Raw genomic sequence first — 18,765 nt, forward strand, 5'->3', positions numbered from 1 at the left:
GAAAAATAAAAAAAAAAACCCTGCTCTCCACATCAAAGCACCCTGCAGTTTTTTTACACAGGTTGTGTGTAACATGGAGTTCTTCCTTACTCAACATCTTGGTGTGATAGTAACGTAACCTTCGGTATCTCAAGGTTATGAGTGAGCACAGAGATGACCAAGTTCCCAGATCATAATTCTGCACTGTCTGGCTGGCCACTTTACATAATTTGACCTGTAAGAGGCTATATAGTTTTATATCACATCTCTCTTTTCATCATTTTGTGCAGTTAATTTATTCTTGCCTGAATTGCCATGAACAGTGACCATGACGTGCTACTCTACAAGTGTTCCTTCAATAAGCTCATCCAATTCAACACTATATTTATCTTTATGTATATAGTATGTGCATTAAGTATCTGTTGCAGTGTGTCCATGTACTATATTTATGTAGAATAGCAGTAACTGTAGAAATACAGAGGTAATCTGGCAAAAAAATGTATTGCATTTTGATGTGTAATTTTCTTTATATTCGAATATTGTGACGCTAATCCTGTGTCGTCATTTGTAGACTAGTAAATATCTGAAGTTGTCACCCAGCATGTCAGTAGAATTTTTTACCCATGTCATCATCTTGGTAAATTTAGCTCTATGAAGCTGTTCTGCAATTCATAGATACTTCAGAAAACAAATTGCTTTTAAACTTGAACAATATGTTCCAGCAAAAATAGAAGTTCAGTGCTTTGAGACAACCAAAGAAAAGATGAAGGAAGACTAACAGCGTGGTGTAATATGTACCTTTTAAATAATGGGTAAACAACAGATTGTTCTGCAATAACAGTAAGAACGACTATTGGTATGTATGAAGTCATTCCTATATTTAACAGGAACAACTCTGCAGGTGGCATGGGAGTTTTGTGGGTTCTTAAATGTAATGCCAAACTTTTGTGGAAAACATTTTGCTAATTAGATAGTTGGTATAGATTTATTCAGCTATCCTCATTCATTTGAGGATGCTGTGACACAGGGGTAGTAGAATATCCCTGTATTATAATCTGTAGTGTTAATTGTCACAGTTTGTTTCTAGTAGTTTTAAACAGGTTCTGTGACATGTTAGATTGAAAAGTACATGTTTTTGCCAGGAAACTCATCTGTTTATAAGACAGGTGTGTTATTGACTTTCTTTTAAATAAATAAAAAAAAAAAAGATAAAAGCTTCAACCTTGAGGGAACATCCAAGCATAAGCCTTGAAAACAGAATAATGAATTGGTACTGTCTAGTTGGGTGTGAAGTTTCAGTGTGAAATGAGGTATTGATTTTAAACAGATAAACTGTGTGCTGTGTGAAAGAATTACTGAGCAGTGTAATTAGGCAAAAGTAACAGCAATGGCTTGCAGTGGTACTGTTTGAGCAAACCACAATCTCAAGTAAGAACACATTGCTGAGAGATATATTAACAGAGTGGTCTGTTGACTCATAAACCAAGAGTTTCCAACTTCATATAGTGACAACATATATTTTAGATTAATGTATGAATTTATGCTGTTCCTATCCTTTGGGTCTGAAAGGTTACTTTTGCATCCTTCTTAAGAGCATATAGTACACAGGCCTATTCCCACCGTCTTGTCATTTGTAGACTGCTGATATTCCTGACCTGTATGCAGTTCAGTCCTTGGCAGAAATGTGCCAAATTGTGTGGTGGCTTTTGGAAGTCCACTGGGGGCGAACAGATGTTTTGTAATTGTATGACAAACTTGTGACTTTACTAAAAGTGAATGAGGCAGCTACTCTTCTGTTGCAGCTATTATTTTCACTGTCTGAGAGTGGGCCCCCTGACTGCCTGTGCCAAAAGGTGGAACAAATAGTTTCCTTGAAAGAAGAAAAATATTGAGAAATGTACATCTCATTGCCAATATGAAATCGGAAACATTAGTCATTTTATGTATTTCCTATGAACCTTGCATTTGTGACCGGGCAATGGGCATAGAAGGTAGAGAATGTTCACAACAGGAACTGAAAGAGGAATCATGACCCCACACTTCCTTGAAATTGATTAAAATCCATTTAGCAACATTGCCCCCAGCTTTCCTACCTGTCTGCTGAAATGGGATTCTAGCAGACCTTCCAGCCTAATAATGCTGTCTCCTCTGTTGCCCTGTTTGTACCTGTTCTAGGCCTCCCGCAGAATTCGAAAGCTGAAGCAATCTTAAGTTAGCACTTAGGATCACATCTAGAGAAGAAAAGGAAATACTAATGGAAACATTAGTCAGTCTGCCGGCTGCATGGGTTATTTTTAGCTGCTGGCATTTAAAGTTGGAACACTTGGTTCTGCCTGCCTGTTAATGAGTCATCGGGAGAGATGGGCCTCTTCCAGCTCTCAGGAACTGATTGCTGCATAAACTGATTGAGACAGGGGGCAAATAGTGCAACAGAAGGGTTGTGACTTTAATTTTAACACTTCCGGAGTGCTGGGTGGCTCAGGGACTGGGGGTGCATCCTGGCAGCATGGATATAGTATACACCAAAATGTATTAAAAATAAATAAATAAAATAATACAGCAGTGAAGAAAAAGGCCTTGGTCAGAACTATTAACACCTGTTAATTATGTCTTAAACCAATAATCCTGCACAAAATACTTCCAGCAGAACCTGAAGGAACTTTTCACAAAGGGTTTAAGGGTTTTTTTTTTTTTTTTTTTAAATCTGCATGGATGGTTTTTCAGTTTTGCATTAAAATGATTCTTCAGGTACCAGATGATGGAGTAATTAATAGACAAAATGTTCTCGGTTATCCTCTCAAGTGGCATTACATTGTCATTTGCTCAACTTCCAATGCTAGACATGCACAATTAATTATTAATTACATCTTGGGTCTTCTGTTACGTAAGAAGTACAATTATATGTTTATTGCATGTACTTATGTAAAGCAGTTGTGGACAGAATCTTTAGGATTGAAGGACATAGAAGATGGCCTTAATGACCAGCCTAATTAAATCTGCCAGTATGTGAGACATTTCATAAACCAGCTCCCCCTAAGAATCCTAACAGGAAATGGAAGCATCAATTAGAGTCTGCCCAGCACCCTTGCTGAGCAATTGGATCTGAAAGAATGTTATGTTTCTTTCAGAATAACTGGAGGCCCTTCATCTTCCCAGCAGACAATCTGAAGCTAGGGCCTGAATTAAACAGCAGAGGGAGGCGGTGGGGTGGGGGGGTCACGGTACATGTGTATCAGCAAAAGGATCAGAAGTTGTCACTGATGATCGCTTTTACTGTAACTGAAATGTTCCGAATACTTTATCATTGAGTATGCTTTACAGTATATGTTGTTGTGAGGGTTTCAATTCCTAATGCGTAGTTCTGTAGCTGAAGCTAATTCTGTTTATAGAATTGCAGTGTTTCTTCTTTCTGTATTGAACTGTTAGGTTCTGTTATGCCGCTTGGAGTGAGTAGCGGGGTTCCAAAAAATATAGTGTTATATGTCCCCACATGTTGCTACAACTGTTTAAATAACATACCTGTAATTTTTCTTTTCATTATTAACATCCTGACAGCATTTTACACTTACAACTTTAAAGACTGTTTCAAAGCTCTTTTCAAAGTGACTCACAGCACAGCCAGGACCAATAATTTTTGTTATAGGTCTTCTAATAAAATGATTTTGACACATTGTATCAGGGTGTTTAATGCTTTTTTTTTGAACACAGAAAGATAGGCCTCTGTATCCCCAGAGAATAAATAATTTCTTAAAACTGGGAGGTACTCCTTTTTGAAATCTTGTCCCCTAAGGAGAGAAAAAAAAAGCTGATGTTTTAACTTGGGATTTAAATGACTTACTTTTTTCCATCTTGATTCAGTACAGCTAACTGCAAACATATGTGAGAAATGTTCTTTTGGCTTTTATCAAACTGACATTTAAGTGCATTTTTTCAACCCCAGTAACATTTGTGGCAAAGGATTTCAAAGAAAAGAATCTTGCAGATTCTTGACTATGAAATTTCATTTTCCTTCATAAGTTAACATTTAGTGTTCATAAGTGTAATCTGGTCTTCATAAATAATATAACTGCATTCAAAAAGCACTAATGTGTGCAAGCACTGGGTCTAAACAGTATTACTTTTGAGGTCCATATATCTCAAAAGTATTCACCCCCCCTTGGACTTTTCCACATTTTATTGTGTTACAAAATGGATTTAATTAGGAGTTTTTGACACTGATCAACACAAATAGTCCATAGTGTCAAAGTGAAAAATGAAACCTACAGATTGTTCTAAATTAATTACAAATACAAAACAGAAAATAATTGATTGCATAAGTATTCACCCCCTTGAATCAGTATTTGGTAGAGGCACCTTTGGCAGCAATTACAGCCATGAGTCTATTTGGATAAGTCTACCAGCTTTGGACATCTGGACACTGCAATTTTTGCCCGTTCTTCTTTGCAAAATTGCTCAAGCTCCATCAAGTTGGATGGAGACCTTTTGGTAACAGCAATTTTCGACTATTTCCACATATTCTCAATTGGATTGAGGTTCGGGCTTTGACTGGACCACTCCAGGACATTGACCTTTTTGTTTTTAAGCCACTCCAGTGTGGCTTTGTCTGTATGTTTGGGGTCATTGTCCTGCTGGAAGATGAATCTTCTCCCAAGTTCCAGGACTCTTGCAGACTTCAGCAGGTTTTCCTCCAGGATTTCTCTGTACTTTGCTGCATCCATTTTGCCCTTTTATCTTCACAAGCTTTCCAGGCCCTGATGCAGAGAAGCATCCCCATAGAATGATGCTGCCACCACCATGCTTCACAGTAGGGATGGTGTTCTCAGGATGATGTGCGGTGTTAGGCTTGCGCCAAACAGCGCTTAGTGTTGAGGCCAGAAAGCTCTATTTTGGTCTCATCAGACCATAGAGTCTTCTTCCACTTGCCTTTTGGCAAACTAGCTGAGATTTGATGTGGTGTTTCTTTTCAACAATGACTTTCTTTGTGCCACTCTCCTATAAAGGCCAGTTTTGTGAAGCACCCGGGCTATTGTTGCCATATGCACAGTGTCTCCCAGCTCAGCCGTGGAAGACTGTGAGTTGCCATAGGCCTCTTGGTGGCCTCCCTGACTAATGCCCTTCTCACCCGGATACTCAGTTTTTGAGGACGGCCTGTTCTAAACAGATTCACAGTTGTGCCGTATTCTCTCCATTTCTTAGTAATGGACTATACTGTGCTCCGGGGGACATTCAATGCCTTAGAAATGTTCTTATATCCTACCGCTGATTGGTGCTTTTGAAGAACCTTATTCCGGATTTGCTTTGAATGTTCCTTCGTTTTCATGATGTAGTTTTTGTTAGGAAATGTACTAACCAGCTGTGGGACCTCCCAGAGACAGGTGTATTTAACCTGAAATCATGTGAAACACCTTAATTGCACACAGGTGGACTCCATTCAACTAATTATGTGACTTCTAAAGACAATTGGTTGCACCAGAGCTTATTTAGGTGTGTCATAGCAAAGGTGGTGAATACTTATGCAATCAGTTATTTTCTGTTTTATATTTGTAATTTAGAACAATTTGTAGATTTTATGTTTCGCTTTGACATTATGGACTTTTTTTGTGTTGATCAGTGGCAAAAACTCCTAATTAAATCCATTTTGATTACAATAAAATGTGGAAAAGTCCAAGGGGATGAATACTTTTGAGAGCCACTGTAAATATGAAGTAATCTGATGTCCTGCTCTGAATAATGTTTGCTACCTTTTTGACGCAACAAAATGTGAAAAAGTTCAAGGGGATGTAGACTTTCTGTTGGCACTGTACAATCAACAAGGCATCATTTGACTTGAGTTTCAATTTATATTTGGATGAACCCGATAAGTAATCTCTTTGACACTTAATTATTAGGCCTTGGAGGTCAACTGATGTTTACCGTCCAAGGGTATGCTTAAAAATGTAGTTGTATTATGCATGTGCATTATGATAGTCAGTTATAATTTAATACATTAAATTGCAAAAATGGAGGTCCTTTTAAGTCATTTAAGATGGTAACATGTAAACCTGTGGTATGCTACACCTAGTCCTTTTTACAGTTCTGTTCAAGTGATTACTGAATTTAAATGACTTGTCTGGTAGTAGTTTGGAAGCTATAATCGCTGAAACTGGAATAATTATTCTAGGGACAGGACTCTACGTTTTTAGATTTTTAACTACTGGCCCCTCGAGCCACTGAGCTAGTGTTTTTACTGGCCCGGATGCAATTTTATCTGGCCTAATATATTTATGTATTTTTTCATGATGGTTTTTATTTTCAGTGTGTTTCTAACTGTGTATGGTAACCAAAGAGAGCCCACCTCTCAAAAGAAAGTGGCTAAACGAAGCCTTTTAATATATGTTACTTCAGCCATTTAACATGTATATAGCAAGTGCTAAAAGAAGTAATCCAAACTTGGGTAACATTGAAATTAGAAAGGTAACTTAACGTTATGATGAATATAAAGACATACTAAATGTTAAGCACAACAATGCCGTGACTATAAAAAAATGCAAGATACTTGGAGTTGGAAAGGAATTATTTTTTTAACTCTGGACTGCAGTTCAGTGTAAAACATCTACTGTTGACTTTCTGTGAATGGATGGAGTAACGGCAACATTTGCACTGACCATTAAAAGTACAACCAGGGATCCTTGTTTTGAATTATTTACAGGTTATTGAATAAAGAAAGTAACTTGACTTAGATTCATCTGATGTCAGTACTCGATGGCTAGTTGTAATTAGTAATGTTAAACTATTGTAATATTGGAATGTATTTTTTAATGTTTTAATTTGGACCAGAGTTCCAAAAATGTTGCACCCTGTGTATTCAAATAGGAAACCATTCAAAATTCCCATCCCTAGTCCTAATAATAAACACTATTAAAACAATATTGATAGTACAATATAATAACAAACCTACTTGGAGCGTTGTCGCTTGTGTAGCCTCTCCCAAGTCAGCATTAATCTTGCTGAGTGATACCAGCGAGTCCTGGAAAGATTGTGAATGGTATTTTTGACCTGAACATATCGGATCCCAAATCAGAAAGTTAGACAACTTGCTTGCCTATCTGGGTATCCATTGGTACACCCTACTGTGAGACTGGACATGATGTAAACGAAATGTTCAATTCACAACAAATAAAGCTGCTGATTTATCTGAAAGTCTGGGAAACTGACGCCAAACAAGGCATAACCTTACTTTTTTTTTCTCTGTCATAATGAAGCCTCCACTCTAAATGTTCGTCTTTGTTTTTTTTTCATAATTACATTCCTTATGATTTATTGATTTCAGCGCTTTCCTTTTGGCTTATTGGTTGCTTAGTTGTAAACCCGATTTGCTGCGGGAACGAGTACCAACACAACACTTCGGTACATAGTTTCAGATTCTGACTGTAAAACAAATATGACGCACTGTGGGAAAGTTAGGATTAGTTCATAGTTATGTTTTTAAAAAATGGTTTGTAAATTAATTTTCAGCTTTTTGACACACTGGCCCATTTTCCTGGATTTATGAAACAGAAGCCATGTGCACTATATATTATACTAGTTAAATGTAACCGGCCCGTTCGGACTTGTGGAGCTTTATAACTACCGGCCAAACTGCGCTCTCTACCGGCCCGGGCCACCGGGCCATGGTTAGTGTCGAACCCTGCAGAGAGATTAAAATCATGGCTTTGTGCACTTACAGATAGAAGTGGAGTACCTGGCTATGAATATCTGTACAGCTAATGGAAAACAATGTGCAATGTATACATGCACCAGCTTTAATATTGCATTTTCCCAGGGAGTATTATTACAGCAATACATTACATTATCTGTTTGTTGCTCATGTTTGTAGGTTTCTTTTTCATCCAAATTGGAAAACGGGAAATGCTGGGTTCTGTGTACTTTGGAACTAACATTTATGTAATAGAGCATATTCACACATCAAACCTGCTTTTAAAAGGGAAATAAACTTGATTTTTAATACGTATGTAACATTTATCTTATCAGTTCCTCGTTCATTTAATGGTGTGTGGCAGGAATCAAACGTCACCTGTGGTTAAAACCATTGCTTGCTGCAGAAATGTGATGCATTCTTGGTTTCTGCATACAAACACTGAAACTGTAATGAGAGTTACAATTTAAGCACCAGTCCTTTTCAACCACTTAGTTGTACAAGAGGTTAAAAGCATGTGTTGTGCATTTTTATTGAAAGGCATCGTCTCGGTTACCACCTTGTAAAAGAGCTAATGAGTTAAGTTTCTAAGCATGATATTTCCATTTGTTTTCTTTGTGATGTGTTGCAACATTTGACATCCTCCTTTTTTATGTGGCTCTTGCAGGTTTGAGGAAATTGTCAAGAAGTTCAAAGTAGAATACCATGCCGGTGGCTCCACCCAGAATTCAGTTAAAATTGCCCAGGTTTGTATGTGTTTTAAAACATTTAAGATAAGAATGTACTTGCTGAGGCAAAAATGCACACTGCATCTAGACAATGGCTTACATTTTATTGTGAGAGGTACCCTGTTTTCTCTCTGTTGCAGTTTCTGTAATGTTATTTCTAAATTTCATTATGCAAATGGTCCTGGGCCCCAATTAATTTAGTGGTTCTGCAAAGGAATTTGGAGAAATACATTTGGATTTGATTAACACATCAGATGTGTAAAATTTAAATAATTATATTTATTGCACTTATTTTGTTTTTCCAGCTAAAAAGTTAAATAAAATTGATCTAATTTATCCGCTCTTATAAAAAAAAAAAAAAAATTACAAAATGTCCAAAACAATCTAAGCCTATGTATTGTTTACATTCTGAAAACTAAAAAAAAAAAAAAAAAAAACAAAAAAAAACTAGATGTATTTGTGTGTTTCTAGGAGATGCCCTAGGCTTAGTTGGCTCACGGTTGAGGTTTACATTCAACAGATTGTAAACAGACCAGTCAAAGTAATGCAGAGATATGCACACAGCTCTTATCCAAAGCACTCTTTAATTATGAAGCAGAGCAAAATGTACATAAATTCAGTCTCCTCAAGAAATGTTTTCAGCATTTAATGCTTAACGTTGTCTTTTTAAATGTCATTATACTGCATGTCTTGCTGTTTGTTTTATAACATATTTGCAGAGACATTCATGAACGAGTAGAAGTACAGTAATGACTAATAATGTTGCAGGCATGCTGTAGGCCTTTGTGGTGCTGCAGTGTCAACATTATTTTGTCTTGATTTGTCCGCCCTTGTTGTTTTCTGTATTACATATATTTGTTAATATGAAGCCATGGGAATTCAGAACCAGTTTGTTTTGCTGAAAATGTGATCAGATGAATCTGAGACCATGGTACAGTAGCTGCTGGCTAAAGTATAAGGGGCGTTGCCAAGCTAAGCAGTTTCCTTGAGGCTGCAACAATAGTCAAACCACTGAAAGTTCCTGTTATTTTCATTCTTATAATAATAATATTTTGCACTACCTCATATACTGTTACCATATGTAACATGTTTTGTTATTAAAGCGAGGTCAGTGCATAGTTTATGCATTTAACTAATATGGCTGTGTGGCAGAGAAGGGGTTAATGTCTCTGCCAGCAACCACAGGTGTTGCCACTCGCCAGTTAGTGCAGGAGTGGTTACCTGCATAAAAGCAGGCAGAAAGCCTGTGGTTGTGGATAGGGAGTAGGTGAGTGGTTTTTGTGATCTGTGTGTTGCTGTTTTGTTTGTAAAGGTTCAGTGAAGGCTCTGCCCAGCCTGGACAAGTTTTGTGGTGTTTTGTTAAACCTTTATCTTGACCCTTGTGCCCTTTTTGGTTGTTATTTTGTTTATTAAAGTGTGCATCCAGCACTTTTTACTGCAGTTTGTAAGTCTGAGTCTCTTTCTTGCTGCTACCCTAAAGCTAAATCTAAATATATTGTCTTTATCCTATTCTGTAGGTTAAGTTGGTTTGGTGGTTATGTACAAGAAAAATTAACTCTTCTATGCCAGTAATTTTACAAAGCTGTTGCCACAAAGCCTTATCTCAGGCAATTTGAGGAACTGACTTCATACTTGCCGGACACACTACATGCTAAATGTGGTGTTCGTGACATTAACCTCTGACCTAATATGGCTTTCATTTTGAGGTGATGTAACTTGGTTTCTGCTAAATAAAGTACACTATGGTATTATGTGTCGATAATAAATCATTACCTCAGGGTGGAGGCTGTTTTGCCTGATGTTTTCTCAGTTAGACTCCATTACAGGTGTTGTCCAGTAAAACTAACTATTTCACTGAGACATTGTTGTAACCACTGGCTATAATAGGCTAGATCACACAGTTTCTCACATACTTCTTTTGCTTCATGTTTTATAAGGTGCTTTTCCCTTGGAGATACATTTGTTCACATAAATAAATGTACTGTAATTTAATAGTTTACCTTTTACAGTTTACAGAATATAGTGAACGTTAGACTTGCTTAAACAAAAGTTATTGTTCAAAACACCATTCAAAGTGAAGAAATCACCAGAAAATGTTTGCTGCTGAATTTTTAAAGACTGCATCATTTGTAAGAGCCACTGTTTTCAGCTGTTTATCCAGTTTATATTTACTCATTCCTAGCCCACCCACGGTAACGACTCATTAGTATTATATAAGTAATCTATTGAAATATATATTATATATATATATATATATATATATATATATATATATATATATATATATATTATATATATAATATACAGCAATGGGAGGGATACATATTCTAACTTGAAAAGTAAAAGAATTTATACTTTAACAGAATACGTGAGTACATTAGGCTGTATTTACTACAGAAGGTTAATGTAAATACGGTTATAGTACATATATAATACATTAGCTGGCCATCTGGTGCAGCAGTGTGCTTTCAGCTTGAGTGAAGTTGACTTTTTCTAAAGGAATTTTCTTTCAATAAAAATAACAATCCAGGAAATAATTCTTATGAAAGCAGCATATAAGACACCATGCGGTACCCCAGGGTAGAATTGTACGCCGGCCTCTCTTGTTCATTTTACGTCATGAGAATAGCCTTTGTGGCTCCTACATAACCAGCAAAGAGTAGAAGAAATGTTAGGTGAAGATACACAGTCTTGGCAGTAGCGTAACTTGTCTTAACGCTATAAACTTCACTGTCAGTGGTGCATCAGTTTTTATTTGTATTTAAACGCCAGGCAACTTTATTATGGTTTTATTATAATGCTGCTTAACAAAATCTACAGTAATACAAAGCTTATTGTGTTGTTCATATCCCTACTAAATGTAATAGTCAGTGTATTTTAATATGAACTGTATTTCGATCAGCAGAGACAAATGACTGCAGCGGGATATGCTTATTCTCAGTTGTTTTGTTTGCAGTTTTCAAAACATTTTAAGTACACGAAGAATTTTTATATTTTTTTGTACTACCTAGATGTGTACTAATTATTTGTAAACTGTAGACATAAATCCAATAACATAGTCTTAGTGTTTTCTAGGCGTTTTTGTGCCCTATGCCAAAAATAAATACTTTGATAAAGATGGTGGATTTGCACCGGGCACTCCAGGGTATCATGTTCGGTATCTGTGCAGGATAGTGCTGTTGCCACAGATGGTATTGGCAGGAAAGAGACTCAGTCAAGAAGCTGCAGTTTAAATGTGTATGCATACTTTTAATTGACAAACACAGGAACAAATAAACTGCGCACGAGGGCCAAAATAAAGATTTAAAAAACAAAAAACAAACGTAATATAGACTGGGTATTCACCTTCACTATAATTACAAACAGGTCCAAACTCGACAAACTCTGTTCCCACACAAAGGATTTCTCCTCCTCTTATACAGGTGGCTGTTCTCCAATTAGCACTCAGTTACCTGATTGGAGACTGGCCACACCTGTGATTGTTGGCAGGAACAGAATTACTGCCATCCTTGCCAACCTTGCATTCCCACACACAGTATTTACACAAGCAGGGCTTTTGGCCTGCTACAGTCTCATATGACAGAGGCAGTATCTTGAATGTTTGATTGTCTACTTATTGGAGGTTCTCAAGTTGCACAGTACTTCAGAATTAAGTATCAAATGTTTGTAGATGATGTATTTGCTAAGTATTAACAAAATCTACTACTGGCTGTCCTTCAAACCTTTTGACAGGTGTTTGACATGCCTGATTTTAATGCACTTTGTAAGGAGGGGTTTTCCAAGGTTCAAGATCATGCCATGGAGGAGCACAGAAGATAAAGGCCCATCTGCTAAAAGCAGCTTGCTTTGTACATCACAGTAAAATAACAAATGCAGATGGGTTCACATAGTCACTACATCAAAGGCTGGAGTGGGACTAGCAAAGCCATCCAGTGCACTATGTATATCCCTTACAGTCCTCAAAATTGTATACCTGGACACATGGAACAAAACACACAAGGTCCTATTTTGAAGCAAGTGAAATGGTAGATTTTCTTGGAGCAATACTAAAGCTGTGGCTGTTCTGTAGGCATACCTTCTCCTAGTCTGTCACATGAAGATCTTTGTTAATTAAGCGTCACTGTGACATTAACATCTGACCTAATATGGCTGCCATGTTGGGGCCATATTATTAAGTACAGAAACGTTACAAAAAAAAGACAGATTCTGCTTTTTGGACCAGGTGTTTATTAGTTTTGTTTTGTTTTTCTTGTAGCTTACATAATAAAAAGAATACATTATTATATCTTGCATCCAGATGGGGAAAATATAATTGCTAAATACATGTGCATTTTATATCCAGATGGGTATAACCCCCCCATTTGTTGGTCATTGCTTCCTGTGTAAAGTCTATTAGCAAAGGGTAAAGGGGCCCAACCTTCCATTTGTGTTCTAACTCATTTATTGGAAACACATGTCTCTTCTGTTGGCTGGGCTACTGGGACTCCTTTCTTTACAAAATCACCTCAGTGTTTTATAATGTTCAAACGACTTCCCCAGCTAATATTTTGTATGGAAACATAAAGAGCGTCTAGGTTGGATGTCTAGTGGAATAAACCAACCAACCTCCATGAGCCCAACTGTTCCATGACCTCATATATAACTATACAGGCTTATTAGTTTTTTGTTTAAAAAAAAAAAAAAAAAATTACTTAATTTACCTTTGTTAACTAAATACAGGAAGCACATTTGTTAAAATAACGGTAGTTATTTCTGTTGCTTTTTCTAGTCTAGCACAGAAATGCAAATACAATAGAAAAGATAACAATTAAGATATTTAATGATGTTGGTTACTTTAAGTTTTTTTCCCCAGGTTTTACTGTGGATTTGATAAGGGGTTAGTGCATGTTGGGAATGATTAAGAAAAGTTGAAGAGGAGCAGGTTGACTTTTGCAAGTAGCTGGTTCTTTTATTTTTATAAAGGCTCTTTGGAAGGTCCATGGCTAAAAGGTATAGGAAAATATTTTCTTGCACTCCCAGAGCTAATATATAATTTCTTCTTTGTGATCGTGATTTATACAAAGCAAGAGAATAAAAGGCTGGAAGCATTGGGAGGCCCTCATTTTGCACCAAAGCAGTAGCTTTACCAAGCTGATCCCTGCAAGCTGAAAACAAATGTTATGTATAAACCAAATATGCATGTTGAAGGCTTTCTAGCTCAAAGGTATGCAGTGAACATGAGTGATTCCCATTGTAGCTGAATGAAGACTAGCATGTTAATTGAGGATTAAAAGCATCACACCTGGTGAGTCTTTGATTTCTTTGGATTAAGTGATTGAAGTGGAGCTACTCTATATTAAAGCAATGATTTTTTTTTTGTTTTTTGGTAAAGGTAGCTAAAGACGGTCATTTCAAAGCAAGTGTTAAATTCAATAAGCAGCAGATTGGCATCTGCTTATTTGGAGTACGTTATAAGCAAAAGACAATTAAAGGATGGAGTATCAGAGAGGCAATTATTGGTTATATCTACCTATTTGGGATGGTTGCACCTATAGAAAGTCTACACCCCCTTGAACTTTTTTCACATTTAGTTTTGTCAGTGCCTCAGTTTCATGCATTTAAATGAAGATTTTTTTCCATTTATCTACACAACCTACTCAACACTGTTAAGGGGAAAAAAGTTTATATATATATATAATTATATATATATATATATATATATATATATATATATATATATATATATATATATATATATATTAAAAGTACAAAACTGAAAGATCATAATTGGATAAGTTTTCTACTAGTTTTTCACCCTGAGTTAATATTTGGTGGAAGCACCTTTGGCAGCAATTACAGCTGTGAGTCTGTTGGGATAGGTCTCTAACAACTTTGCACACCTAGATTTGGCAATATTTGACCATTCCTCTTTACAAAACTGTTCAAGCTCTGTCAAGTTTCTTGGGGATTGTAGATGGACAGCAATCTTCAAGTCATGCCACAAATTTTCAATTGGATTTAGGTCTGGGCTCTGACTGGGCCACTCAAGGACATTTACCTTTTTGTTCCTTAACCACTCCAGTGTAGCTTTGGCTGTGTGATTTGGGTCATTGTCGTGCTGAAAGGTGAACTTCCGTCCCAGTTTCAGCCTTCTTGTAGAGGGCAGCAGGTTTTTCTCAAGGACTTCTCTGTACTTTTCTCCATTCATTTTCCCTTTTATCCTGACAAGTGCCCCAGTCCCTGCCGATGAGAAACACCCCCATAACATGATGCTGCCACCACCATGCTTCACAGTAGGGATTGTGTTCTTTGGATGATGCGCTGTGTTGGGTTTGCGCCAAACATAACACTTTGCATTTAGGCCAAAAAGTTCCATTTTAGTTTCGTCATACCACAAAAGTTTTTGCCACATGGCTACAGAATCTCCTGCATACTTCAAACGGGATTCAAGGTGGGCTTTCTTGAGTAGTGGCTTCCTTCTGCCATCCTACCATACAGGCCAGATTTGTGGAGTGCTTGGGATATTGTTGTCACATGCACACTTTGACCAGTCTTGGCCATAAAAGCCTGTAGCTCTTGCAAAGTTGCCATTGGCCTCTTGGTAGCCTCTCTGAGTCTCCTTCTTGCTCGGTCATCCAGTTTGGAGGGACGGTCTGATCTAGGCAGGGTCTTGGTGGTGCCAGACATCTTCCACTTCTTAATAATCATCTTGACCATGCTCCAAGGGTTATTCAAGGCCTTTGATATTTTTTTTATACCCATCCTCTGTTCTGTGCCTTTCAACAACTTTGTCCAAAGTTCTTTTGAAAGCGCCTTGGTGCTCATGGTTGAGTCTTTGCTTTAAAATGCACTATCCAGCAGAGGGAGCCTACAGGAACCGCTGAATTTATCCTGAAATCATGTGAATCACTACAATTTAACACAGATGGAGGCCACTTAACTTAGTGTGTGATTTTGAAGGTGATTTGGTTACACCTGAGCTAATTTGGGATTGTTATTACAATGAGGATGGACACTTATCCAACCAAGCTATTTCATTTTTTATTTTTAATTAATTTTCAACAAATTTCTAGAATATTTTTTCACTTGGAAGTTGTGGGGTAGGATGTGTAGATTAAATGGAAAAAAAATAATTTTGATTGAATGCTGTAAGGCAACGAAAGGGATGTAGACTTTCTATAGCCGTGTGTGATATATATTAAAATCATGGCTTGTATATAATACCGGTATAATAGTTTTTTATTAAAGCACATGTTTCACTAGTTAAACAGAAGTAGAACACAAGGTGGTGATAATCTACAGATAGATAAATGAGTGCACCTCAAGATTCTATTTAGTCCATTATTCATACTGATTAAATAAGGGAGTCGTTATGTGGGTCATGGTAACGTTTATAGCTAGCTATTTGCTCTTGTTTTTTTGTTTTTTTTCGTAGTCAGAATTTTGATTTAAGTAATAATTATCTATTTGTTCATTTTTAACGTGGGTGACACCAGGGTTGAGTATAACAAAACCCGGAGCTGCCATTCTCCATAACAGATTAAATTAGAATTTTATAGACACTGAAAAAGTGCAATATCTGTTTAGGTCATTGCCTGTTCTCTTATAAAATTGTAATGTTTTAAACAGTTATTTCATTGTAATTGTGGTCTATAAAATAAACTTCATACCTTGAAATTGTATGCACATTGTTCTGGTACTGTAGGTATTTGTACTTCACTGTCCAATATGATTTGCATTGTGGGCCTCGCATGAGGCAGGACAAACCTTTGTCATATACAAATTGGGAAGCTCTGTTAGCAGTGGTTTCCTGCTTTATCAAAGATACTAATGTATGTTTTAAAAAAAAAAAAAAAAAAAAAAAAAAAAAAAAAAAAAAAGAAACTAAAACCGGTAATTGTACACTCGTGTTCACCCAGGGGCAGTCATATAAACTGCAGTGTAAGATATCAGAAAAATGCTACTGCATAAAAAAACTAGTAGCAAATTTAGAGGTTTAGGTAGCAAAATTCTACCAAATACACTTTAACTTTGAGCCTTGAGATAGAGAGAGAGATTATTGGTTACCTGTAATCCAGCTATTTTAATACATTTCTAAAAATTAAGTCAATACAATAAACTGTTGAATGGGTGTAATGCACTTGAATGTGTGATGCAGTCTATTTTGAAGCCTGTTTTGAAATACACAGTTTCTGAACAAATATGAAAATTAGATGTGAGAGAGAGACTGGTAATATCACTTTTTGTATTCTGTATTTTCAGTAATACACAGAAAGAAGAAAATAAAACATAAAAAGGTCTAAGTTTGCCGTTCCAAGAATCATCAGAGACGGTTGGGTCCTCTTGGGTCTGTTCTGTGTCTATACTCGTACAAGAGAAGAATTACGTCACAGCGATCAAAGAGAATCTTCTCCCAAAATGGCTCGCACCTGGAACAGTTGTGGAAATGTCAATAGCAGTGTTATATTTATACATTTCAGAGTAAGGATGTGGCATAGATGCAACACAAACTTTCAAATCAGATCTTCCTGCTATTTAAAACTGTGTGATCTAGTGAAGGTTGCTTGCCACAGATTTTGATTAATGAATAACTGTAGGCTACGGTTGCGAAAGATAAAAATAGATAATTTCTTTGATAGTCTGTTGAGAACTTGCAAAAGAGGAGCTAATTCTGTTGCCTTTAAAACTTAAATCTAATCTTACTACACAGTAGCCATAGTGGCCTTGGTCTGTTTTCTAGGCAGGTATGTGAAATTTACACATCACCCCTCCTGTTACTGTACATGTTGTTTTTATGTTGTTGTTTTTTTTGCTATGTCTGAAGCACCTAGATCTAGTTAAAATGAAGGGAAATATAACCACTGATTACGAACCATATGACAGAAGAATTTATGCTTTGGTTATCAATGTTTCTTCATTCATGTATTTCCAATGGAGTGCCTTAGGCCCATATCTTGCATGTTACATTTGTGGTTAGGTTGTTATAGAGAGACCTGTGGAATAGTGGCCAGATGCATAGCAATCCATAAAGCAGCCTTTGAATATTTTGGTTTGAAAGCTTTGCAGAAAATTACCAGTGAGGCTATTCATTAAAGATTTTACGTTGGTCTTGGGTCCAGCCAGCTCTAACAGTTCCTCTAGAACAGGGGTTCTCAGACTTTTTGGACTGCACCCCCTCTGTCATACTTGACGCCCTGCATCTCCACATAAATTCTCTATGTCGCAGCTGTTGTGGTTTTTTCTTTTGCACAAACCAGCCACCGATCCATTAAAATCTTAACATTGCAAATAATAGTTTACCGATTGTGTCCAACGCTTACCAATGTGCACCATGTAGTAAGCCAATAAACAATGTGTATTGCCAGATGGCAGCGGACTTCATCAGTATAATGCAGGCTTAAATAAAAGGGACCAGTCAGATACATAGCACCATCTAGAAATTTTACACAGAAGACAAACTCATTATATAACTAAAAAAACAGTTTGCTGGGTGGATGATGTCGAGCAGTGGCGAGAACTGACCCCCCCCACCCCCAGAATGTATCCTGGGGGGGGGGGGTTTGACGGTTTAGAATTATTATTTATTTATGCACATGCTACAGTATTTATTTCAACTTGTATCTGTACTAAAAAAGGCTACACAAGCTTTCTAATAAATGAAGTAAACAAGATTGTTATCCTTCTAATTTGAAACATATAAGTCTAGCACCCATTTTTGAAAAGCTCAACTCGGTGACAAACTTTTGACAAACTGTGGGTGGAAGTCAGAATTGAGATATTCAGGTTTTGTAACTGAATGCTAGAATTACTGAGATATGGTGACACAGCAGGATACAGACAGACACTAATAGAAATTGTTCTTATCGTTTGCTTCCTCCCCATGCAAACTCTGACATCTTCTTCCTCCTCCTCCGCAATCAAATGGGAGCACAAAGAAACAGACTAGATTGTTCACCCATCTTAGAGAGTGCAAAGCTTGCAAAGTCCCTTCACATATAAATTGCATTGTTAAAAGTGCCCAGATTATTCCAATCTCTCCCCCTGGGATTTATAGAGGACTGACTCAATGTTATTGTGCTTTAAAAGGTTATTTTTGAATTTTTATTAAAACTCACCTTTCATTTCTTGGGTATGCTGATGTTCTACAGTTTGCAAGTTTATTAGATATTTAATTGTATGGTGCAAGGTGGGATTTGCATAGGAGGTCTGTTCCAAAAGAAGTGTAACAGTGCACTTGGTGTTTGCTTAACTTGCTGTACATTTTTATAGACAAACTCACTCAGAAATCGTGGATTAACCATTGCCTAAATTGGCACATGGTGTGTTTTTGTAGTGTGCAAAAGATATAATTTGTGGATGAAAACACTGGAGGATGGGTCTTCACCTATGTCAGAACTAATCATT

General features: G+C 36.8%; 1 protein-coding gene across 3 annotated transcripts in view; it reads left to right on the forward strand.

The window, feature by feature from the left end:
* Window positions 1-18,765, forward strand: part of LOC121326127 (adenosine kinase-like) — a 117,921-nt gene that overhangs the window by 15,233 nt on the left and 83,923 nt on the right. For all 3 annotated transcript variants that reach the window (XM_041269303.1, XM_041269305.1, XM_041269304.1), the window contains exon 4: window positions 8,322-8,400. In XM_041269303.1, coding sequence (XP_041125237.1) covers window positions 8,322-8,400 — 79 coding nt within the window. The remainder of the gene's footprint in view (window positions 1-8,321; window positions 8,401-18,765) is intronic.

Source organism: Polyodon spathula, chromosome 13 (assembly GCF_017654505.1).
Source record: "Polyodon spathula isolate WHYD16114869_AA chromosome 13, ASM1765450v1, whole genome shotgun sequence".
Lineage (NCBI taxonomy): Eukaryota > Metazoa > Chordata > Actinopteri > Acipenseriformes > Polyodontidae > Polyodon > Polyodon spathula.